The 26,687-nt window shown below is 33.1% G+C and overlaps 1 protein-coding gene across 1 annotated transcript in view; it reads right to left on the bottom strand.

Moving 5' to 3' along the window:
* Positions 1-21,129: 21,129 nt before the first annotated feature.
* LRRC9 (leucine rich repeat containing 9) overlaps positions 21,130-26,687 on the bottom strand; it is a 204,756-nt gene continuing 199,198 nt past the window's right edge. Inside the window, exons 31-32 of the mRNA XM_051977780.1 lie at positions 22,776-22,944; positions 21,130-21,942 (exon numbers count right to left, since the gene is read on the bottom strand). Coding sequence (XP_051833740.1) covers positions 21,903-21,942; positions 22,776-22,944 — 209 coding nt within the window. The 3' untranslated portion in view covers positions 21,130-21,902. The remainder of the gene's footprint in view (positions 21,943-22,775; positions 22,945-26,687) is intronic.

Below are 26,687 nucleotides of genomic sequence, written 5' to 3'. Positions count from 1 at the left end.
TTGGATTCAGAAGGTATAAATAACCCGGGAAGAAAAACAAAAATGCAGATAGTTCACATTCGTTTCCCAGTGTTCTTTCTTTGGGTGTAGCTGCTTTTGTCCGTCATTTATCAATTGAAACTTAGTTAGGTCTCTTTGTCAAAGAAATCCACTTCCATCAAAATATGTCCTCATACAATATCGTTGTCGAAGTGTATAATGATCTCCTGGTTCTGTTCATTTCACTTAGCATCAGTTCATGTAAGTCTCGCCAGTCCTCTCTGTATTCATCCTGCTGGTCATTTCTTACAGAACAATAATATTCCATAACATTCATATACCACAATTTACCCAGCTATTCTCCAATTGATGGGCATCCATTCATTTTCCAGTTTCTAGCCACTACAAATAGGGCTGCTACAAACATTTTAGCACATACAGGTCCCTTTCCCTTCTTTAGTATTTCTTTGGGGTATAAGCCCAATAGAAACACTGCTGGATCAAAGGGTATGCACAATTTGATAAATTTTTGGGCATAATTCCATATTGCTCTCCAGAATGGTTGGATTCGTTCACAACTCCACCAACAATGCATTAGTGTCCCAGTTTTCCCGCATCCCCTCCAACATTCATCATTATTTTTTCCTGTCATCTTAGCCAATCTGACAGGTGTGTAGTGGTATCTCAGAGTTGTCTTAATTTGCATTTCTCTGATCAATAATGATTTGGAACACTCTTTCATATGAGTGGTAATAGTTTCAATTTCATCCTCTGAAAATGTCTGTTCATATCCTTTGACCATTTATCATTTGGAGAATGGCTTGATTTCTTATAAATTTGAGTCAGTTCTCTATATATTTTAGAAATGAGGCCTTTATCAGAACCTTTAACTGTGAAGATGTTTTCCCAGTTTGTTGCTTCCCTTCTAATCTTGTTTGCATTAGTTTTGTTTGTACAAAGGCTTTTTAATTTGATGTAATCAAAATTTTCTATTTTGTGATCAGTAATGGTCTCTAGTTCATCTTTGGTCACAAATTTCTTTCTCCTCCACAAGTCTGAGAGATAAACTATTCTATGTTCCTCTAATTTATTTATAGTCTCATTCTTTATGCCTAGGTCATGGACCCATTTTGATCTTATCTTGGTATATGGTGTTAAGTGTGGGTCCAGGAAATGAATTCTTTATCAGAACCTTTGATGTAAAAATGTTTTCCCAATTTGTTGCTATCCTTCTAATCTTGTCTGTATTAGTTTTGTTTGTACAAAAACCTTTTTAACTTGATATAATCAAAATTTTCTATTTTGTGATCAGTAATGATCTCTAGTTCTTCTTTGGTCACGAATTACTTCCTTCTCCACAGGTCTGAAAAGTAAACTATCCTATGTTCTTCTAATTTATTTATAATCTTATTCGTTATGGGATCATGAACCCATTTTGACTTTATCTTCGTGTATGGTATTAAGTGTGGGTCCATGCCTAATTTCTGCCATACTAATGTCCAGTTTTCCCAGCAGTTTTTGTCAGATAATGAATTCTTATCACAAAAAGTTAGGATCTTTGGGTTTGTCAAACACAAGATTGCTATAGTTGACTATTTTGCCTTGTGAACCTAACCTATTCCACTGATCAACTAGTCTATTTCTTAGCCAATACCAAATGGTTTTAGTTGCTGAAGCTTTATAATATAGTTTTAGATCAGGTACAACTAGGCCACCTTCATTTGATTTTTTTTCCATTAATTCCCTTGAGATTCTCGAACTTTTGTTTTTCCATATGAATTTTGTTATTTTTTCTAGGCCATTAAAATATTTTCTTGGAAATCTGATTGGTATAGTACTAAATAAATAGATTAGTTTAGGTAGTATTGTCATCTTTATTATATTTGCTCGGCCTATCCAAGAGCACTTAATATTTTTCCAGTTATTTAAATCTGATTTTTTTTTGTATGGAAAGTGTTTTGTAATTTTGCTCATATAATTCCTGACTTTCCTTTGGTAGATAGATTCCCACATATTTTATGCTATCAACAGTTATTTTGAATGGAATTTCTGTTTGTATCTCTTGCTGTTGGATTTTGTTGATGTATAAAAATGCTGAGGATTTATGGGGATTTATTTTGTATCCTGCAACTTTGGTAAAGTTATGAATTATTTTTAATAGATTTTTAATAGACTTTGGGGTTTTCTAAGTATACCATCCTATCATCTGCAAAGAGTGATACTTTGGTTTCCTCAATGCCTACTCTAATTTCCTTAATCTCTTTCTTGATTCTTATTGCCAAGGCTAACATTTCTAATACAATATTGAATAATAATGGTGATAGTGGGCAATCTTGTTTCTCTCCTGATCTTACAGGGAAAGATTCCAGTTTTTCCTCATTGCATATGATGCAAAACTGATGGTTTTAAATATATGCTCTTGACTATTTTAAAGAAAAGTCCATTTATTCCTATACTCTCAAGTGTTTTTATTAGGAATGGATGTTGGATTTTATCAATTGCTTTTTCTGCATCTATTGAGATAGTCAATTATGTTAATAATTTTCCTAATATTGAACTAGCCCTGCATTCCTGGTATAACTCCTATTTGATCATAGTGTATTACCTTGGGGATGATTTTCTGTAATCTTTTTGCTAATATTTTATTTAAGATTTTAGCATCAATATTCATTAGGGAGATTGGTCTATAATTTTCTTTCTCTATTTTCAACCTACCTGGTTTAGGTATCAGTACTATGTCTATGTCATAAAAGTAATTTGGTAGGACTCCTTCAATCCCTATTTTTTTCAAATAGTTTATATAGCATTGGAGTTAATTGTTCATTAAATACTTGGTAGAATTCACATGTAAATCCATCTGGTCCTGGGGACTTTTTCTTAGGAAGTTGGTTAATAGCTTGTTCTATTTCTTTTTCAAAAAGGGACTGTTTAGTCTACTTCTTCCTCTGTTAATGTGGGCAAGCTATATTTCTGAAGGTATTCTTCCATTTCCTTTAAGTTGTCGAATTTATTGGCATAAAGTTGAGCAAAGTAACTCTTAATTATTGCTCTAATTTCCTCTTCATTAGTGGCGAGTTCTCCCTTTTCATTTTTAAGACTAAACAATTTGATTTTCCTCTTTCCTTTTTTAAATCATATTTACTAAGGCTTTGTCTATTTTATTGGTTTTTTCATAGAACCAACTCTTAGTTTTATTAATTAATTCAATAGTTTTTTTTTTACTTTCAATTTTATTGATCTCTTATTTTTAGAATTTCAAATTTAGTGTTTGACTGGGGGTTTTTAATTTGTTCCTTTTCTAGCATTTTTAGTTGCAAGTCCAATTCATTGACCTTCTCTTTCTCTATTTTATGCAAGTAGGCCTCTAGAGATATGAAATTTCCTCTTATTACCACTTTGGCTGCATCCCACACATTTTTGGTATGATGTCTCATTATTGTTGTTTTCTTGGGTGAAGTTATTAATTATGTCTATGATTTGCTGTTTCACCCAATCATTCTTTAGTATGAGATTATTTAGTTTTCAATTATTTTTTGTCTATTTTCCTCTGGCTTTTTGTTGAATGTAATTTTCATTGCATCATGGTCTGAAAAGGATGCATTTACTATTTCTGCCTTACTGCATTTGAGTTTGAGGTTTTTATGTCCTAATATATGGTCAATTTTTGTATAGGTTTCATGAACTGCTGAGAAGAAAGTGTACTCCTTTCTGTCTCCATTTAGTTTTCTCCAGAGATCTATTATATCTAATTTTTCTAGTATTCTATTTGCCTCTTTGACTTCTTATTTATTTTTTGGTTTGATTTATCTAATTCTGAGAGTGCAAGGTTGAGATCTCCCACTATTATAGTTTTGCTATTTCTTCTTGCAGCTCTCTTAATTTCTCTTTTAAGAATTTAGATGCTACACCACTTGGTGCATATATGTTTAATATTGATATTGCTTCATTATCTACGCTACCCTTTAGCAAGATATAGTGCCTTTCTTATCTCTTTTAATTAGATCAATTTTTGCTTTTGCTTGATCTGATATCAGGATGGCTACCCCTGCTTTTTTGACTTTATCTGAAGCATAGTAGATTCTGCTCCAATCTTTTACCTTTACTCTGTATGTATCTCCCTGTTTCAGGTGTGTTTCCTGTAAATAACATATTGTAGGATTCTGGCTTTTAATCCATTCTGCTAACCACTTTCTCTTTATGGGGAGTTTACCCCATTCACATTTATGGTTAAAATTACCAATTCTGTATTATTTGCCATCTTTTTAACCCCTGTTTATGTTTTTCTCCCTTCCTTCTCCCTTACCCCCCTCCCCAGTATTAAACTTATGAACATCACTCACTTCTCACAGCCCTCCCTTTTTAGTATCCCTCCCCCTACCTTAGAGCTCCTCTCCCTATCTTACTCCTTTTCCTCACAATTTCTGTATTCCCTTCCGCTTATTTATTCCTTCCCTTTTCACTTTTCCCCTCCCACTTTTCAATGAGGTGGGAGAAGTTTCACCATAAATCAAATATGTCTAAAATTTTTCTCTTTAAGCCAATTCTGATGGCAGTAAGATATACACTATGTTCATCTCCCTTCATTCTTTCTCTCAGATATTATAGGTTTTCTTTGCCTCTTCCTGAAATGTAGTATCCCCACTTTACCCTTTTCCAGATACAATTTCCTTTCCACCTCTGGTTTAGCAGAAATATAGTTCCCAAAATTTCTTTTTAGTTTTTTAGGTTTTCTCTTGAGTTCTATATTTGTAGATCAAACTTTTTGTTAAGTTCTGTTTTTTTCATCAAACATAGGTGAAGTTTGCTTATTTAGTTGAATGTCCATCTTCTTCCCTGGAAAAAGATGCTCATTTTGTCTGGGCAAGTTATTTTTGGTTGCATACCAAGTTCCTTAGCCTTTTGGAATACCATATTCCAGGCCCTTTGATCCTTTAATGTGGACGCTGCTAGATCCTGGGTAATCCTTATTGTGGCTCCTCTATATATGAATTGGGTTTTTCTAGCCTCTTGCAATATTTTTCCTTCGTCTGAGGGTTCTGGCATTTGGCCACTATATTTCTTGGTGTTTTGATTTTAGGATCCCTTTCAGTAGGGGATCGATGAATTCTTTCAATTTCTATTTTACCTTCTATTTCTATGACTTCTGGGCAGTTCTCTTTGATAATTTCCTGGAAAATAGTGTCCAGGATTTTTTCATCATGTTTTCCTGGGAGTCCAATAATTGTCTGATTATCTCTCCTAGATCTATTTTCCAGGTCTGTTGTTTTCCCAAGAAGGTATTTCACATTTTTTTCCATTGTTTGATTTTTTTGGTTTTGCTTGACTGATACTTGTTATCTCCTTGAGTCATTCAATTCCATTTGTTCGATTCTGATTTTCAATGAAGTATTTTCTTCACTCACTTTTTAAATATCTTTTTCTAATTGTCCAATTGAGTTCTTTTGTTTTATGGAATTTTTTCCATTTCTCCAATTTTGTTTTTGAGAGAGCTATTTTCTGTTTCCAGTTCACTAATCCTATTTTTCAAAGATTTGATTTCTTTATCCATTCTGTCTTTAAATGAGTGGGATGACTTCTCCAGACTCTCTTGCCAAGCCTCCCTCTCCTTTTCCCATTTTTCTTCTAGCTCTTTTGTGAGAGCCTTTTTAACTTCTTCTATGAGGTTCATCTGTGCTGAGGAACAGATGATCTCCTCCTTTGGGGATTCACCTGGAGACTGTCTGTTTTTAGTCTCCTCAGGATTTAGAGTCTGCTCTCTATTTGTATAGAAACTGTCAAGGGTTAAGGTCCTTTTCAATTTTTTACTCATTTTGTCAGAGAAGAATCAATGACGACAAACTAGCAAAACAAACAAACAAACAAACAAAAAAACAAATGCAATCTGCTTTTTTTTTTTTTTTTTGGGGGGGGGGGGGTTGGTATTATCGAGCTGCCTGTACAAACTGGGCAGGGGGAGGGCAGCAGTGAGGCACTAGCCAGACCGTGCTGCGCCTGTGCTCTGAGACTCCGAGAGTGTGCTGAGACACTGTGGGGGAGGGGTGGTCAGGTCCCGAGAGACTCCAGCTGTTTGGGGTTGTATTCTTCACCCTCGGTGTTTTTAGCTTCTCTGCTGGGCTGCTGGTTTGCTGCCGGAGCAAAGTATCCAATCCTGTAGCAAAGCTCTCCCCGCAGAGACGCTGAGATCACACCCTACCCCCCTCCAGTCTGCTCGGCTGTGAGCTGCCTGCCGGCTCTCCCTGCTGCCGCCGCCTGCCCTCAGCCTGCACCTGATCTAAAACCTTCCCCACCCTCGAGGTAAAACAGACCTTTCCTGGCGAATTTCAAGGATGGCTTCTCTCGATAACTATTTGTGGGTTTTTTTTCAGTCAAGCATTAATTCTGAGGCTTGTCATGAAATGAATTCTGAGAGAAAATGCGGAGCTTACGCAGCTGTGAGCCTCCTCTCCGCCATCTTGGCCGGAAGTCCTTCGAATAGCATTTTAGTAGAATCTCTGGTTCCCCAGTTTTTTAACTCTACATTTCCCTTGTAGTATTATGAAAATGTATGGAGATAGTTTTTGTCCTGGGCGTTAGTCTCGTTGTCTCTACTGTTTTTCTGACTTTGTATATCAGCTACCTAAATGCTCATATTGTAATTATTCTTACCCTTATGTCTTACAGATTTACTAAAGTCTTAAAGGGGCATACAAATTTAAGGTATTATTATTATTAAACACATTATATCATTTGATATTATTATTGATCATTAAACTTTTATGGAAGTAGAGATTGTATTGGATCCTATTAAAAATACAAGAAACACAAGTAATCCTATTTTCTAATTAGTCAATACCACGGAATATACAACTTCTATTAGAGGTCTTCTCAGTTTTAATAGCCTAACTTTTTTCACAGTTGGAAGCTGTGGGAAAAGTTAGTCTATTAAAAGCCCAGAAGACTGTACAAATGACCTGGGATTAAATGATCCTTTGAACAAATACAAAGTAACAATAGCTAATAAGCCTTTAATATCCCTAAAGTATTATACACGAGGTAGGTGCTATCATTATTATTCCCATTTTATAAATAGGAAATTAATTTTCAGAGGAGTTATGTTAAGTTGCTAAGGTTACACTGTTAAACAAGAGTCTAAATACACATTTGATCCCAGATCTTTTTGACACCAGACCCAACACTTTATCCACCAAACCATAATTTTTCTCTCCAAATTTCAAAGTACCATGGTAGGCATTGAATATAAAAAGTTGAAAAAAATTACAAAATCCTTACTTTTGTGGAGTTTACAATCCAGAATATGCACAAATAGGTATGCCATGTGACAAAAGCAAATAAGTGCAAAGGAAATTCCAGAGGGCAGCAAATGATCAAATCTGAGCTTCCTATTTCATTTCTAGAGAATGTGTACATGGTGGTTGATACTAAGAATGTGACACAGATGCAAGGAGGTAAGGCCCTGACACAGGATAATGAGGAAACAAATTCAAAGAAGAGATATAAATGGCAGAATTTACCAAATAATTTTTATAAGGAGAATGAGGAAGGAAGAAGAGCCAAAAGTAACTTTAAGTTTATGAGTGTGAGTAGCTGAGAGAATGGTGAGTTCATTAACATAAACAGAGAAATTAGAAGGAAGGAAAGGCTTTTTTTTTTTTTTTTTTTAAGGAAATGATGAATTAAATTTTGGATATATCAAGTTTGAAGTGCTGGTACATTATATAGATGTTTGGTTGGCAATTGAAAAAGACAAGGAGTGAGAACAGGGCTGGATAGATTAGATATAGATATATAGATTTGGGAATTATCTGTGTAGGATTGATAATTGAAGTAGTAAGTGTAAAGAAGGTCAGGGATAAAGTGCTGATCCATGCCCACACTCTAGGGGATGAGATAAAGAAAAAGAAACATCAAAAGAGAGAAAACAAGTCATCAGTCCTTATAGTTTCCTATTCTTAAAAAGTAACATGCTAAAAAAACAGTATGTTAATTTATACTGTTGCTTATATCCCCTTTATTTAACATTTAAAAATCTACAGGATTGATTCTTTAACTTTCTGCTTTAGATTGTGGCTCCTATGGGTAGTTACAAATACAAATGTTAGCAGTTGGGACACAAAATACTGTTATTCATCCTATCATTTGATAGTAGAATAATAGAGCTATTCTTCAAATGCCCCAATTTTTTATTTCAGTTTGCAAGAGTCTGTTGATAAGAAATTAACCAACTCTTATTTACGCATGTGGAAGGCAGGTGGAGGAAAAGTGCTGAGAGAACACTGAATTATAGAAACTTTAGTAATAATATGAATTTAGAAAGGGTGCCTCATTTCATTCCTTGTATGAGATTCTATGCCAATTCCTTTACAACACTGTTGTTGGCAACAGTAAATATATTTCAGCTGTTAAATGCAATCTATTTTCGGAATAGAATTGTTCACCCTTCACTTGATCCCAAATCAGAGGAGGTTATAGTCTTATACCTTTTGATCTGTTCAGTTATAGGGTATAGAATTTATTTTATTTTTAACAGAAGGACTAAAGAAAGCAGAGGGAGAACTGCTTTCATTTTTTACATTTATTTTAAAACTTCTAAAACAAAAGGAATCACATTATCTCCTTGCCATTGCACCATTTTATTCCACTCCCTATACTTTCCACTCTACTAACAAACCAAAAGTTTTCTGGCTACTGAAGCTATTCTCTCTACCCCCACCTTTCTTTTTCTATTTTAGTCTGAACAGCTGTTTGGACTTTCTCAATTGGGAAATAATGCTTTCAGCCAACACATTAAAGGGATGTGCCTACCTTGGCTGCTTTCAAGTTTGGCAATGTGTTAGATGACTGGCTGCCAGCTAACTACTTGGTTAGAATTTTGGCCTGAAGTTGAGGTGCCAAGTAAGGATAGACTTGGATTAACAACCTGAGTAACTACAAATGTCATCTATGTTCCCCTATGACGCTATGTAGTTTGCTGGGTTGGCTGCTCTGATAGTTATCTTTTAAAGTTTTTCTTTCTAAATACAAGAATGTCTACATGCACATCATTTCACTGCTTCTACTACTGATATTAATAAAAGTATCTTAGTTTATACATCTCAATCTATATATGTGTTGAAAAAGATTGTACTAAAAATAATATATGTAAATCCTACATTCAAAATGTGAAAAAATAATGGTATGTCTTTATAGAGAGATAGATATAATATAATATAATATAAATATATAATATATATAACATAATCTAAATAATATATAATATATATAATATAAATAGACAGCTCCCTGTCAAATGCAAATCCTCCAATTCCCTATGGTGATGTGAAAGCTATGTCAGGATACAACAGTCTCTGGTCGATCCTACTAAGCTTCAAAAACTTCAATTCATCCTGCAGAGCTTGTCCAAAGACCAATCAGCTAAAATCAGAAAGACTCACAACCAGCTTGATCACATGGAAATTAATGGTTTTGTTTCAACAACTCTCAGATTTGTTCTGCTAATTTAAAGACAGGTTTCTTCCTTCCCTCTCTCCTCCCTCCCTTCCTCCATCTTTCTCTCCCTTCCACCCTCATTCTCTCCCTTCCTCCCTCATTCTCTCTCTTCCTCTCTCTCTTCCTTCCTCCCTTCTTCCCTTCCTTCCTTCCTTCCATTCTTCCCCTTCTGTCTTCCTTCTTGCTTTCCTTCTTTCCCTGCCTTTTAAAAATTCCCTGCCTTTTCTCTGCCTTTTATATTACAATGAATACATCTAAAGAGCACTAGTTCCATTTAGTTTGAGTTAGGAAAAATTGTTTATGAACCATGATCTGAGAGTTTAGGAACAAAGCAAAAAAAATCTCTAATGTTCAGCAAAGGGATCTTCTTTTTCAAAACATAGTATTCTGTTTCTCATTTCCATATCTTTGCATTTAGTTTGGAATATATTTCTTTCTCATCTCATTTCCTTCAAGGTGCAGTTCAAACACTACTTTTTTCATAAGGTCTTTCTTAATCTTCTAACTGCTGGTGCCCTATCTCCTTATTTATGTTTAACTATCTCATTTTTATTTTGTATTTACTCAGTATATAATGACACATGAACATTGTATCTCACCAATAGAATATAAGTTCTTTAGAGTAAAGATTGCTTATTTTGTATATCTTCAACATCTAGCACATTGCCTGGTATATAACAGGTGTTTAATAAATGCTCACTGATTGATTCAATTACATTTTCCTTATCTTTATCAAGATCCTTTGTCAACTTCCATATTCCTTAATGGTGACAACATTTGACTTAAGAGTCTTTATTATACCAGGGATTCTTTAAATTCTATTCTAAGAGCATGGATTTCAGAGGATCTTTGAACTTGGACAAAAAATTTTATATCTTTAGTTTTTCACTGATATTTAACATTTAGCATTTCCTGAAGTTTTGATTGTAGGCAATTAAATATTTCTCTGAGAAGAGATCTATAAGCTTCACTAGACATCCAAAGAAGTGCATTACAGAAAAAGTTTAAGAAATCTGCTCTACATAGATCTTGGTTAACAATTCTGGCTTTTCCCATATCCCTTCAGATGATTCTTATAAACACTTTACTGTACACTTTTTTAACATTCTCAACTTAAGTGAATCTGCTGTTATTTCATTCCATTCAGACCTTGGATGTTATCATTTTGTGAAAGTTTTCTTTAAAAATTTTGATTTTGAAATTCCTCACTTAGATAACAAACTTCTATTTCCCTTCACTTTGACTGAACTTGCTCCCTTCCTTCATCATAACGTCTACTCCTTCAACCTTTGATCATTTTTCTAGTTCATTATCCCTGTTTTTGTACCTTCTTTAGGATGGATGGGATTATGGTACTAAATTCATGTTTTATTTTATTTTACTTTTAACAGTTTTTTACTTTGCCAAATACATCCAAAGATAATTTTCAACATTCACCTTTGTAAAACTTTGTGTTCCAAATTTTTCTCCCTCCCTCTTTTCTTCCCTCCCTCCCTTAGACAGCAAACAATCCAATATAGGTTAGCTATGTGCAATTCTTCTAGTTTGTCATGGTGCACAGGAAAAATTAGAAGAAAAGGAAAAAAACAAGAAAAAAATAAGAAAACCACAAAAACAACATCAAAAAGTGAAAATACTATGCTTTGTTCCACATTTAATCTCCATAATTCTCTCTGCATTTGGATGGTTCTTTCTATCACAAGTCTGTTAGAATTGCCTTGAATCATCTCATTATTGAAAAGTCAAGTCCATCACAGTTGATCATCACATAATCTTGTTGTTGTGTATGATGTTCTCTTTTCAACTCATTTTTTAAAGCTTTTCTTTTGTCAGAGAATGATTTTTGTATTTGATCAAACCAAATCAACTGATAAAATGTATCTATCCACTCTTTTAAAAAATCTAATTAATTTATTGATTATTTTTCACATTACATTTAGAACATTTTTAACATTTTTTTTTAAACTTTTGAGTTCCAGGTTCTCTCTTTTCATGTGAAGTTATGCAAAACATTTCCATAAAAGTCATGCTGTGAAAAAAAAATAGGTCTTCCACCCAAATGAAAAAAAAAAACCCTCAGGAAAAATAAAGTTTAAAGAGAGAGAAAAGAAAGAAAGACAGAGAGAGAGAAAAAATGCTTCAACTTGTATGCAGACATAATCCATTCCTTTTCTGGGTGTGGATAGGATTTTTCATCATAAACCCTTCAGAATAGTCATGGATCATTGTACTGTTGAAAATAGCTAAGTCATTTATAGCTAGCTACCCCAGAATATTGCTATTACTTTGCATACTGTACATTTCTCTTTGCTTTTTTTTTCCTGAGAGGATTCTGCTCATCATTTTTCACAGAACAATAATATTCCATCACAAACAGCACAATTTATCCAGCCATTCCCCAATTGATGGGTATCCCCTCAATTTCTGATTTTTTTTTGCCATGAGAAGGGAGCTACTATAAATATTTTTATTTATACATATAGGTATATTTTCTTTATTTAAAAAGAATCTCTTTTGGTACTCAAGCCTAGTAATGGTATTGTTAAGTTAAAGGTTATATATGAATTTATAGTCTTTTTGGCACAGATCATATCTTTTGATCATTTGTTAATTGGGACATGGCTCTGATTTTTTAATAAATTTTACTCAGTTCCCTGTGTTTGAAAAATGAAGCCTTATCAGAGAAACTTGATTTAAAATTATTTTTACAATTATATTGCTAATTATATTGCTAACGATTTCCCCCCATTTATTCTCTCTCCTTTCAACCTGCCCCTCTTCAAAAGTGTTTTGTTACTGACCACTCCTTCACCCAATATGCCCTCTCTTTTATCCTCACTCATTTCCTGTATCTTATTCCCCTCTTATTTTCCAACAGAGTAAGATGATAGATTGCTATACCCATGTTGATTATGTATGCTATTTCTTCTTTGAGCCTATTCTGATGATAGTAGTTTACTTGCTTCCCCTCTCTTCTCCCTCTTCCCTTTCATTGTAAAACCTTTTTTGCCTCTTTTTAATGAAAGATAATTTTACCATTCCATTTTTGCCTCCTTTCTCCCAGTGCATTCCTCTCTCATCCTTTAGTTTCATCATTAAAAAAAAAATTTTTTTCCCTTCACATTCAACTCACACCTATATCCTCTACCTATATATACTCTTTCTAACTGCCACAATAATGAGAAAGTTCTAAAGAATTACAAGTAACATCCTCCCATGTAGGAATGTAAACAGATAAACCTTATTAAAAATCCCTTATGATATCACTTTCCCGATTACCAATTTATGCTTCTCCAGAGTCCTATATTTAAAAACTGAATTTTCCATTTAGCTCTGTTCTTTTCATCACCAACACTTGAAAATCCTCTGTTTCATTGAGTGACCACTTTTTCCTCTGAAGGATTATACTCAGTTTTGTTGGTTAGGTGATTCTTGGTTGCAATTATAGCTCTATTGCTTTCTGGAATATCATATTCCAAAAGCTCCAGGTCTTTAATATAGAAGCTGCTAAATCTTGTGTTATTTTGACTTTGGCTCCACCATACTTGAGTTGTTTATTTCTGGGTACTTGAAATATTTTGTCTTTGACTTGGGAGTTCTGGAATTTGTCTATAATATTTCTGGGATTTTCATTTTGGGATCTCTTTCAGGTGATTGGTGGATTCCTTCAATTTCTATTTTGCCCTCTGTTTCTAGAATATCAGGACCATTTTCCTTGATAATTTCTTGAAAGATGATCTCTAGGCTTTTCTGATCATGACTTATAGGTAGACCAGTAATTTAAAAAATATCTCTCCTGGATTTATATTCCAGGTCAGTTGTTTTTCCAATGAGATAGTTCACATTTTTTCTATTTTCCCCAAGTTTTCTTGTATCTTTGATTTCTTGTAAATTCATTAGCTTCCATTTGCAGAATTCTAATTTTAAAGAATCATTTTCCTCAGTGAGCTTTTGTGCCTCCTTTCCCATTTGGCCAATTTTGCTTTTTAAAACATTCTCATTAGCTTTTTGTATTTCCTTTTGCACCTCTCAATTCTTTCTTTACTTTTTTTTCTCTTGATTTTCAAAATCCCTTTTAAGCTCTTCCATAGCCAGTTCTTATTTTTCTTGAAGGCTTTGGATGTAGGAGCTTTGACTTTGTTATCTTCTTCTGAGTGTGTGTTTTGAAATTTGTCACCACAGTAACTTTCTATGGTCAGAAACATTTTTTGTTGTTTATTTATTTTCCTAACCTATTACTCAGCTTTTAACTGTTAAAGGAGGGCTCTGTTTTCAGAGTAGAAGGAGGTGTCCTAGGATTGAAGAAGAGTGAACATTTTGAAATTTTCAAAAGAAGAGAGTAGGATCTGCAAAAAGAATCAGAGAGTTTAATTTCAATTCCTGACAAAAATTTTAGATGAATGGATCGGTTAGTGAATATCTTAGAAAAGGAAGCAATGATCACAAAGAGTTGATATTATACTAAGTGGTCAATCATTTTTTGATCAGGACAATGTTGAAGATATAGTTTAATTACTTCGCAGGAAGTATCTAACTCTTCAATTCTCACATTGAAGAATAAGTTTGAAAATATTTTTATCAATTGCTAACAGAAAGGATGATTTACTTCGATGTTAAGCCACACATTTGTCAATGTTTCTCAGTTTAGTTTTGTGTAAAAGATGGGGATGTGTGGGCTAGACTTTAGTAGAGTAGGGTCAATTAAAAACTTGAATGACCAGACCCAAAGAGTCATTAAGTTTATATTTCAACTTGAAATGCTTGACTTGTTTTCCTCCCACATTTTTATTAGTTACCTGTATGAAGTTTAATATGTTATGATTGTTAAATTTAAAGACACAAATGTAGGAGATATATAGTTAACATCAGATCAGAGGATTTTGAGCTGGAAAAGGTATCAGAGGATTTTTAATTTGGGGCCTGTTAGAATTTTTTTTAGTGTTTTGATAACTGTATTTTTAATATAATTGATTTTGTAATCCTAAATATTTTGACTTTTAAAATATTTTGATTGCCAGTGGGTTCCATGACTTGATCTAGTCTAATCTTATTTTATAAACTAACCCATGCTATTCAACTTCAGCTGACTTCTACTTTCAACTTTTGTTCACGTTTATTCTTGACTGCTCTCAGTAGCCTAAACTTTTTTCATTTACAAATCAAGCTTTCTATTGCTTCCCTTTACCTATCCCTCAGTAAATGACATCATCCTTTTTTTTACCTTACATTGAGAAACTAAAGTCACATTTTAAAAAGTTGCTTCAACCTACCTATCTTTACCTTTTCTTTCCATTTACTTCCTGCATTGAGGACTTGTGTTCTTTCTCAACTTCTTGATCCCATTACTTTTTTTATTGACCTCTCTCCATCATTCCTTCCTTTTGTCTTTTGCTTTTATTTTCTCCCTCTGTACTGATTGTTCCTCATACTAAAAATATGCTTGACCTGCAATTTTGTCAAACTGCTGACCCCTTTCTCGTTTCCTTGACCTATATTTCTAGATACAACCTCTCTTGTTAGACTCAGCTCCATACTTCCACTTACCCAGTGGCCAAAAGTTTTCCTAGTAACTAAAATTCAATGTGTGCTCAAATGATTTCATCTTTCTACCTCCAGTTTATCTCAACTTCCAGCTATTCTTGATTTATCTAACTTTATTATATGGCATCATAGTTATTTTGTATCTTGAAATTTTGTCACTTTTGAATCCCCTTTCTCTTGCTTATCTCTCTCTTCTCATACTTATATCCAAATACTTGCTAAGTTCTATTCTGTTTGTGCACTGTCTCATTTGTAACTACGTTGTTACTGTCAACGTTTGGTTCAGGCCTTCATTATCTTTTACTTGGATTATTACAAAAGCTTTCAAATAGATTTTCTTATCTCTGGTCTCCTATTGATCCAATCTATCCTATGTGCACATAGGATTAATCTTGATAAAGCATAATTCCATGCTTTATAAAAGTTTCCAAAGTGTTCTGCCTACAAAATAATGAAAACCATCAAAGCTCTGCAATATGGCCCCAACCAAACTTTCCAGGCTATTTACCATTTATACTTCTTTACATGTATCTTATAGACAAACAGGATTGCTTATCCTGAAAAGATCCACATTTTTCTATTTCTGCATTTTTTTCCTTATGCTGTCTCTTTTATTTAGAATGAGCTCCCTATTACTATTAATAATTTTATATATCCTTCAGGACCTAAATAACACTTCTTGAATGAAACCTTCTCTGATCCTGCCAACCTGATTGTGACCCTTTCTTCTTTGAAGCTCTCTAGCACTTTTTAATGTCTTACAATATTTGGCCTAGCTATTGTTTTTCTTATTCCTTCTACTAGACTCTATCCTTTCTATCCTTTGCACTACTTAGTACAATATCATATGTAATAGGCATTTTTAATTATATTGGGTGACACTTTGAGGATCCTTGTCACATCAAAAATTTAAGAAGAATGAGATAATACAAATAACACATAAATGGATATTAAGATTTAATTAATATGATCTTGTAGCTTCAATTTTTTTTTATAGTTGATTTTATAGCTGGTAAGTAGAAAGACAAAATAGCAATGATGTAGATTTTTTATTATAGATATTATATCCAAGTTTTAAATCTTCAGGGATAAAACAATCTCTTAGTAGCTAAATTATTATAAAAATCATTTTAAATGATTTCTAGGATATAAACCAAAAAAAAATCTTTGAATATGACTTAATCAGATGTTGATTTAAAAGTAGAATGGTTTTCTTTACATATTGCTTTTTATGATATTCCTATTGTATTTCTGCTACTTAAACACATTTTCACAATGAAACCTCATTAAGCCAATCACAAAATTTAGTCAAATATAAGAGAGATAACAAAAATAAGCATCTTGAATAAGTGTAAAAGATGAATTGTATTATATGACAAATAATTATTGCCTGTGCACTTATTTACTATGCTATATAATCATTTGTTTAAATTAGTGGTAAATCTGAGAACTCTGAGTGTATTTGTTATGTTGCCTTTAAGGTTGTATATTTATACTTTTGCCATTAATTTGATGTTCATATTTGACAAGGGAATTGGCATTTTGAAAGACATTCATATTTATAGACAAATTAAATGTATAATATTTATATGATAAAAATAACATGAAATTTACTAAAAGGAGAGAAAATATTACATTCATTTAAATTTTACAGATCTGTTTTTAAAACACAATTGGAGATAGCCAACAGCAAACTGTAGTATAAAGTTTATTTTGTAATAATGCTTTAATACCCCAAAACAGAACAGTTCTTCACAGACTAAATTAGCCAGAGAAATATGCCAATTCTGACTTCATTTCCATCCCACTGAATCATTGCATTCATTCTCTTTAGCTTTAAAGCTCTTCATTCTACTGTTTTTCAACACCCGTTATAGAATTCCAGCTTGCTTTTCACCTGTCTCCTAACAGTTTATAACATAGATGGCTGGATCCAGTCCATTGTTCCAATTGTATAGAGCTTAAAAAGCTCTGCAGTATTTTACTCTTTCCATTGTATCTGGCTTCCTTGAGTGCTCTGCTCACTGCATTTTACTTGTGCTCTCTGTTTTCTAAACCCATTTATGCCTATTCTTTCTGCAGAGACTTGTTCATCGGGGAGCTCAAATTGACTTCTCTCCATTCTGTTTCCCTAACTAAAAATGCACCATTAAGGCTGATTGAACTCTTTTGAAGCACTTCATAAAATTGAAAGGCAATAAGAAATTAGGCTACCAATGTTTGCAAATACCTGTTTTCAGCTAAATTGATAGGAGGGAATTAGAAATAATTGGAAACTTTAAAATGCTATTGATATATGTTTATGGGTTACTTTTTTTTTAAACTGTTAAAATATTCGCAAAATATTTTTAGGAACAAAACCCCCAAAACTCTTGCCCTCCTCCCCCCTCAGTTTAGAAAGTAAAGAATAAAAAAGATTAGTGAAAATATAAATATGATTTTCAGAAATTCTTGGAAAAATATCAAGCTAATATGCTTTTTAGTAAACAATATAGAATAAAATGACAATGCTAGTGCCATAGTTGAGAGTAACTGCTTTTGATTTATACTGTCTTCATTTATTTTTGCTTGAGAGTCAATCAAATTATTATTTCAAAGTTTTAAAGAAGTAATTTCATTTTCTTTAGTTATATATCTTCTCTAAGAACAAGTCTGTTTTAAATATTTATAAATATGAAAACTATTAAAATGAATACTTTAGCTAAAATATGGAACCGATCTTTTTAGGAAGAAGGTTTCATAGTAATTTTCACTGATAAATTATATACTAATATAATCAAATAGCAAATTAATTTTATAAAATTATTTGTCACCAGATGTTTTCTGGTTTTCTGGTCAAAATTTAAGAAAGGTAAATAAGACCAAATACACATTTTTTAAAACCAAACATTTCAGAATCTAACACACTAAAAATTAATATTCCCTTTCCAATAGTTATAAAGAGAATCTACTTCAGGTCTTAATAGTAAAGGGAATATCTTCCTCCATACTTGACTAGAGATAAATTAATTAAATCATTTCTGTTTTTTTTTCAACCTGAAAAGAACATATGAAAAAGATGTAATTTATATGCATATGTATATACTTAGATGTCTAGTACATCCTTGTGAAAAGATTTATGATTTTTAATTTTATAAATTTAAGATTTATACTTTTGGAGCTAGCATTTTGTTTTGTGGTTTGGGGAGCAAAAGAATTTTATAATCATTTGATCTAAGTATAACTTGAAGAAAAAAATCGATCAATTTTTTTTTAAAAGCTCATTTTGGGCAAATAGAAATTTTTAAGCTCTGAAAAATGTAGAGGTTGATTATTAAAAATGTCTTTTGAGTTATTTTGCAAAATGTGATTTGGCAAAATAGAAATAAATGAAAATTATTATCAAACACATGATTTTTTGAATTAAATTGTACTTTTTCTAAAACAGGAACTTAAAGTAGTATAATATTGGTAATTATCTCCTCTATACTGTTATATTGCCTGAAAGATTACTACTGGCCAAAAACTGCACTCAATGTACATATATTCCTCTATAAACATTCTCATTATTGAAAGAAAGGAGCAATATAAGCAACAAGAAAGTAATTAAGTACCTTCAGAAGCTATGTTTTATAGCAGATATATAAGAAAAAGCTGTCAGTTTTTATCCTATTATGTTTCCTTTATGAAAATAACATTTCACAAAATCTAAGAGAGCTAAGGATTAGATCTATTTTTTTAAAAAAATTAAATATTTGATAAAATATGTGACATTTTTTAAAGGAAGTGAAATTAATGAAATGAAAATGATAATGGAAATGACACAGTACCATTAACACACAAGTATTCTTTTTTTTTTGTTTTAAAATAAATCTTTATTAGGAAAAATATCAAGAAATCACAATAAATGAAAATAAATAAACAAATGAATTATCTTTTTGACTAAGATATATTAATTAGCACATATTAAAGACCCCCTTCTCCCATATAAACAGTTCTTTCTTTCTGTTTATTTAACATTTGGTGCTAAACACATTTAATACGCTATTCTGATTACCTTCAGGGCCTGAAACCTCAAAACTCAAGGCTCACTCTATTAATTTCTAGGCCTAAAATTCAGTCTTTTTTCTCACTCCTGATGAGATCTTAATTAACATTTTTTTCAAGGATTTCAGGTTATCCACTTACTTTATTTTTTAAATAAAATTTTATTGATAGTTTTCACTTTTCTATCACCTATACTTAGCAAGGGGCTCCCCCCCCACAGAAAGTCATTCCTTTGTTATAACAAAGAATAAAAAAAAAAAAAGGAAAAATAACAGTTTGGCAAAACTAGCTAACATCAAAAAAGTCTGACATTGTCTACTCTCACAATCCTCTATCTTTGTTTTAAAAAAAGAGAAATGAATAAATCTTCTAAATCAAGTTTTATGTGAATAAGTTTATGCAAATATGCTTGGGCACATTCACACACCTAAGTCTTCTAACTGAAAACAATTTCTCTAAAATCTGTTATTTTTTATCTGTAACCATACTTGAGAAACATATTAGCAAAAACCTTTCTTACAAGATTACTTTAACATAATAATAATGATGACAATAATATACATTTATTATCAGGCACTTTAGTTTTTACAAAATACTTTCCTAATTACAACCATGTAAAGTAAATATTTGTAGGTAGGAAACAGATAATTTAAAAGGTCATTTTCTCTAATGTCCTTTACAATAAAAAATCATCTTCAACCTTCACATTTCATATTCTATCCCATTCCTTTGGGGGTCTGGAATTACTGTGCTCCCAATTAGGCTGTATTAATCATTCTTATAATTTCAAACCTTCTCCAATCCCTTGGATATAACTATATTAAAAAATTCTGTTTCATTCTTGCATTTCTGAGTCCTTTTGCTGCTAGTTCTACATTTAAAAAGCTACAAATTAGGAAATTCACACAAAATTAAAAAGCATATACATTTCCAAATTCCTAATTATAACTCCTTTGAGCTAATAATTCAGTGATTCACTTGTAGCATTATTTTAAACTTAATATAAAACAGTCTTATTTTATAACTGACAATGTAGAAAACATCAGCTGTTAGACCTTTTCTTTAAATAATTTAGACTTCATTTAGTGACTCCATTTTATCTCACGGATATGGAAGTTGAGGCTAAGAATGATTTTTCCCAAACCCTAGAACATGGCAAGGCTGGTATCTGAACTCAGATATTCAAGATTTAAATCCAGTGCTCCTACCAATATGCTACAACAAAGCTGTTATATATTTTAAAATATTTCATTCTTTTACATAGTAACTATAAATATACAATTATTCAACAAAGCCTAAAATAATAAGAGTTTAATTCAATGGAGAATAGTAATTCAAATTATTTGCCACCCATGTGTGTAAAAAGAGAACATGACCATCTAGCAATAAGAGTAAAAAATTGTTTCAATTTTAAAGTCAGCCTTGAGTACAAGGATTGGCTTTGTATTTGGACATTTCAAAGAGCAACATCAACATCTTCTGGATGTTATTGGAATTGCAGAAGTTTTGTTTTTGTTTTTTACAAAAAAAAAAAAAAAACAACATAAATTATTCCCATGTAAATAACCTTGAGATTTTAAAGCATACAGAATAAATGCACATTAAACATTGAATAAATGACCTCTTCATTAGTCTTGATGCTTTGAGAGTTAGATGAATTATATTACTAATATTCAGTACGTGGAAGGAAATTACATTGTTCATATATAATTTGAATTTTGTAACTTTTAGAGTAACTTCATTACCATTTATTTCAAAAACAGCAAAATAATAAGTGACAAATATTTAGCAAAAATAGTTTCTTCTGTGTAAATACAGATTATAAAAAACACATCTAGTGCTGAACCAACAGAATTGTATATGGGTTACATATACATCAGGCTTATTAAGCTTTTGTATTTTAAAATAAAAAGTAGAAATAGTGTAACCCATTTTAAGAATTGAATTAAAATTTTCTCAGAGGTTCAAAAATGTAGACGATAGCTTTAATTTACTATACTAATAGTGTGCTACATAATATAATTTAAACACCACTGCAAGCAGAATATAATCATTAAAAATAACATTTTAAAAAGGTGAACACTCAGATTAAGCATGTCCTTTTGTAACTTGAAATTATTTATTGTGTGCTAATTGACCATATGAGACCACCATCAAACTCTTTTTATTTTTAAGAGCATAACCAATGACTGAATCATTAGCAAAAATTAGGTTCTTATTGATGTACACAACTTTGCATCTGAAAACAACTGTAAGATCACCTTGTTCTAAGTGGTAGCTATGTTTGACAAGAATTGTTCTCCTAGACTTTATGAAGCCTCAAATGAGTGTGTGTCTGCATACATACATATGTGCACATATATGTACACATACATAACCTACAATCTACACACGTCTGTATGTATGTGTATGCATATACTACTATTCAAAATCAGTTATTTCCTATATTTATCTTTCATTAAGATGTATCTGGCCAGAATATTATTTCTATGCCTTAAGTAGCATGGAGCTACTTGACTCTCTGATTTCTTTTTATGTCTTCCTTTTAAAAATGATGTGAGATGTAAAACAACTCATGCTTTTTCTTTAAAGTTCAAATATACAAAGAACAATTCCTGACAACTGTATTGAAAGTATGAGATCTTAGCAAATAAAATCCCACTAAGGGTGAGATTTAGATTATGTTACATGGAGCTGGAGAAGATGAAGCTATTCATCCATATGTTAATACTGAAGTTTGTCCATCAACACCAGTACCATGATTAACTTATTCACATTTTCCATCACCCACCACTATCTGCTACCTTTTATTTACACTGTCACTGAACAGAAATAAATTTCTTGTTTCACATTCATTTTTCTTCTGCAAATTACATTTGATTTTGTCTGGAAAAGTTGTTGCCAGGCATCCTGTAAGAAATAAAATGCTTCTTAGTCATGCTAGTTTTGATTTATTTAAGAACAATTTAACTTGCAGAATAAGAATGCAATTTTCTTTCCATGTTTACGTAGGGTTTTATTGGGCAGTTCTGACATGTGGTATGACACACATAAGGCCACCTGTCTATATTTTTAAAACTACCACTATCCATCCATCCATCCATCCATCCATCCTTCTATCTATCTATCTATCTATCTACCTACCGACCTACCTACCTACCTATCATCTCAGTATATAATTAATCTCTTATTTCTATATTTTTGTACCAATTATAAAAAATGCTTGACACAAAAAGTCAGATTTATAGGACTGAGTGGAATAAAAGTGTTATCAACTGGGACTGGTAGAGATTTACAGAGATTTGACAAATATTTGATCCACATAATCTCAGACTTGAATTTATAGACTTTTTTGGTAAAGGTAAGAGAGAGACTCATTTTTATATTCAATGAATATGTTAGAATAATAGTTAGAAAAATTATATGCAAAGCATTTTTTCCAATGGTTCCTTCAACTAAGAACGCTATTGTATTCTACCTTGATAAATTTTAAATTCTTTGTGAGTTATGTGAATTAATTAGTCTATAACATAATTTTATTTGAAAATTATGTAATCTGAGAAATTCCATATTTAGTAGTTCTGTATTTTTAGATTAAAAAAAAAATCAGTAGAAAGTGAGAGTGCTACCAGAAAAGGGTAATGACGGAAGAAATCATATTACTTTGGGAAATGCAACCACAGAATTTACAGCTAAATGGGAACCTTAGAAATTACTTATTTCAAACTGTTTAACTTCTTTACCTTTCATCATCTCGGTTGCCTTGGTACATCTGTACAGAACGAGAAATGACGTTTTGTTGTGACATAAAAGTTGGAGAAATATTTACTCCTCTGAGCTGCTGAAAAATTATTTCTGCATGGATGCTACGAGGATTATTTGTCATAGTTCCTGCATTTTTCGCTTTTTTTTCTGAAATACAAAATTCATCTTGCTGAAATAATAAAAACAACTTTATTGCTTTTACATGAGCATTATATAATATTTGGTTAGCATTTTTCTATAAATTAACCTTAGATTACATATTCTCAATGCATATTTTAATATACTATTTCCACTTGGAATATTTTTGCACTCTAAGATGATTTGTGTGAATTGATATAAAGTAAATAAAGCAGAACCAAGAGCATAATTTAAACATGACTATAATATTATAAAGGAAAAACTTAAGGATTCTAATTAATTCAGTGAATAACCACAATTCCAGAAGACATCCCTCCTCTTGATAAAAAAGATAATGTATTATATAGGTTGGAAATGAGACAGACATATAATCTGTTTCATGACTATTCTTAGTTATTTATAAGAGAAGGTTTTTTTTTTTTTTTCTCTAAGGATATGGAGAGTTGTGAAAGAGAGCAGTAATAGTGATATCCTGCTAAAGAAGAGCATTAATGAAACATTTATGAAAAACACAGAAGAAAGCAGAGTTAAGTTTAGAAAGAAATGTGACAAGTAGGTTGGTATTGAAATTACAGTATCTATTATAAAATCTATTATATACTTTAAAAACCCTCAAGTTGTATATAATTGAGATTTATTGTTTCATATACAATTCTTTTTTTCTATTCTTCTTTGTATATACAAATAATTGCAGCTTCTGATGACCGCCAAATTCAAAATTTGAAAAAAGACGCTATTAATACTGACAAAATTATTTTCTACCTCAGATGACCACCTTCAGGAGCAGGTTATTTTTGTAACTGGTTTTAAGAATGTCTTATTGCCTTAGAGGACAATGCTATCTAGCTGCAGCTAATTTAAGGGAAGTTGCAAAATGGGGTTATTTTTCCCTTTACTTATAATCCTCGATTTCATTCCTTCCCAAGTCCTTCAGCAGATGCCCTGGCAACCATCCTCCCTCCTCCTATCTTCAAACTCTCCCTTATCTATTGGCTCTTTCCTGAGGTCTTCAAACCTGCTTAGGTTTTCCCATCTTTAAAAAAAAACCCTCACTTGACCCCTCCCCCATCCCTTCAAGCTATTGTCCTATTTCTCTCCTTTCTTTCACAAACACCTAGGAAAGCTGTTTGCTCTTGCCGCCTCCAATTAATCTTTTCTCCCTCCCTTAAACTTAAAACTGGCAATGCGGTTTAAGACCGAAACTGTTCCCTCCACAGAGCCTCCCTCACAGGGATGGACGGCCCCGGCTCGCCGTCCTCCTCCACAAGCCCGCCGCATTTCTCAGTCCCTCTTTGCCGAGGCAGTCTCGCCTCTTGCCCTCACTGCCAGCCCGCTTCTCGGTTCCTTTCTTAGATCACCTTCCACGAAGCATACATAGACCTGTAGACGTGTCGGACAGCTCTGTCCTAGGCCCTCTCAACCTTCTCTTTCGACATTTACTCTTGTCGTGATCTCATTACTTTCCATGGGATTATCTTTATGCAGATAATAGATTTAGAGAGTGAGCTCCTCTCTCTGAATTCCAGTGCTGGATGACCAACGGATACCTCAAATTTAAAAATAAAACTAATTACCTTTCAACTAAAACCAGCCCTTCTGAACGTAACTGATTCTGTCAAGGGTGCCACACCACCATCAGGGTCGCTAATCCGCCTTTACCTTCTCATTTTCCTTCCTCCCATATATCTAATCAATTGCCAATCATTTGGATTATTTCTCCACACCATATGGTGCCACTCCCGTTGGGCCGCTGTTAAGGGCCACGGGAGCAAGCCCCATGGGGAACCCCTTTCTCTTTCCTCCTCCGGATCCCAGTCAGGACTCTCCTCAGCCGGAGCCTGCTCAATCTCCAAAACCGTGGGCCTATTAGAGGTCCAACAGAGTGCTATGGGGGGGATTACCCTTCCCCTTCTTTGGCCTGGTATATCCCAACAGACACCAGAGGCACAGGGGTTCCCTAATGAGCCCCTCTCTTTCACTTTCCTCCTCCTTCTAGTTGGATGCTAAATCGCATTATCATCGGTCCCCAAGGGTGAGGTTTTTGGGGGTGGGGAAGAAACACATCCAGTCCATTTTCTAGTCTGAGTCTTGCGCTCCCTCCTAACTTCCCAGTAGTCTGGAGCTGAGCTCCTTTCATTTCCTAGCTACTGGAAATGTATTCCTGCCATTTGAATGAAAAAAGAGTCAGCAATCACATTCTTTTCAGTAATATGGAGGGCCACTGAGTCTTACCATCTGCCCTATAACTACACCTGATGAATTATTAGACCTTATCACCTGTCCTAGGGCTAAACCCTGCAAACCCCTAGGCATTGTTAATTCCTGTCTTCTGCATCTTAAGGCTCCTTGGGACTTTTCATTCCTCTTGCAGTTGAGTCTACCTATATGTGCTGTATCCCACAATTAAAATGTGAATTTCTTGAGAGCAGGGAATATCCCCCCCATCCAGTGCTGAGCAAAGTGCTTGACACATAGTGTGTAGTAAATGCTTTTTCATTCATTCCTTCACCTTAGTTCAAATTCTTATCTGTTGCTGATTTATTATAAGTAAAAGCCCACTGATTGGTCTCCCTACTTTAAATATCTCTCTCATCCAATACAAATTCTACATATTTGAGTGATATTTCTAATGAGCATATCATTGTCCTGCTCAGTAAATTTTAGTGACATTACTTCTAGGATCAAATATATTCTATTTGGCATTTATAGCCCTTCACAACTTAAATCTCAATTTAGTATACATGTCACTATTCCTTATACCCTTTCCTCTCTTTCCCTTTCAGCCAAACTAGTTTTCCTGTTTTTTACACAAAATGATCTCCTATCTCTATGGCCTCTGAATAAGCTTCATGCCTGAAATATGTTTCCTCTTCACTTCTAACTTTTAGAACTCCTAGTTTCCTTCAAAGATCAAGTGCTATTTCCAAAATAGGGCTTTTCTTGATTACTCCAATTGTTCATTCTCCCCTCTCTCCAAATTACTTTATTTTAGCACAAAAGTCCTTATGCTTATACTCTGATATTCTGTAACTAGCTATGGTTCACTAACTATGTGGAGAATTCTGAGCCTTTTCCTGTCGAGTACCACTAAACCATCCATGTCTGTTATCTTTTCTTATCTTCTTTTCATCTTCTCACATGTGGAGCCAGGGCCAAGGTGAATTCAAAAAGTGGTAGTCAGCCGCGAACTTGCCCTTAGTGGACTTTTTTCTTGCTTGGTTGTGTTACAATTAGACAGAGGATGTAGACAAAGGAAGATCTCAGATCCTTCCAAAGGCTGGTTTGTGAATATAGTCTTCTGAGGTTTGTTGCTTTTATGTTTTGTTTTTTCTATTTTTTGTTGTTGTTGTTGTTGTTGTTGTTGTATTTCTGTATTTATCCTCTCCTATTTTAGGTGAAAGGGATAAAAGTTGGCTATGACATTCTAAGGTTAAGGAAGTCCAGGAGCTGGAGTCCAAGCTGAGATGTGCTGGAAGCTAGATGGTGAAAAGTGAAATCCCAAGTGACTTGCCACGCCTGTCCAGCAGTATCATCTGAATCATGGTCATGCTGAATTTGATGGGGATGAAGGCTAGGTTGAAATAACACTGTTGGAACTCACTCTCCCCAAGGACAAAGATGAAAAAGAGAGAGTGCAACCCTGGGGATATACTTAGGATACTCTTAGGAGGAGTTCAGACCCTTTATGCCTATATGATATTTAGCTCTTCAGCTGGATACCTAAACTGGGTATCTTTGTTCACTGTTTGGCT

This window comes from Antechinus flavipes, chromosome 2 (genome assembly GCF_016432865.1).
Source record: "Antechinus flavipes isolate AdamAnt ecotype Samford, QLD, Australia chromosome 2, AdamAnt_v2, whole genome shotgun sequence".
In the NCBI taxonomy this organism is placed as follows: domain Eukaryota; kingdom Metazoa; phylum Chordata; class Mammalia; order Dasyuromorphia; family Dasyuridae; genus Antechinus; species Antechinus flavipes.
This window is presented reverse-complemented; position numbering and strand designations above follow the sequence as displayed.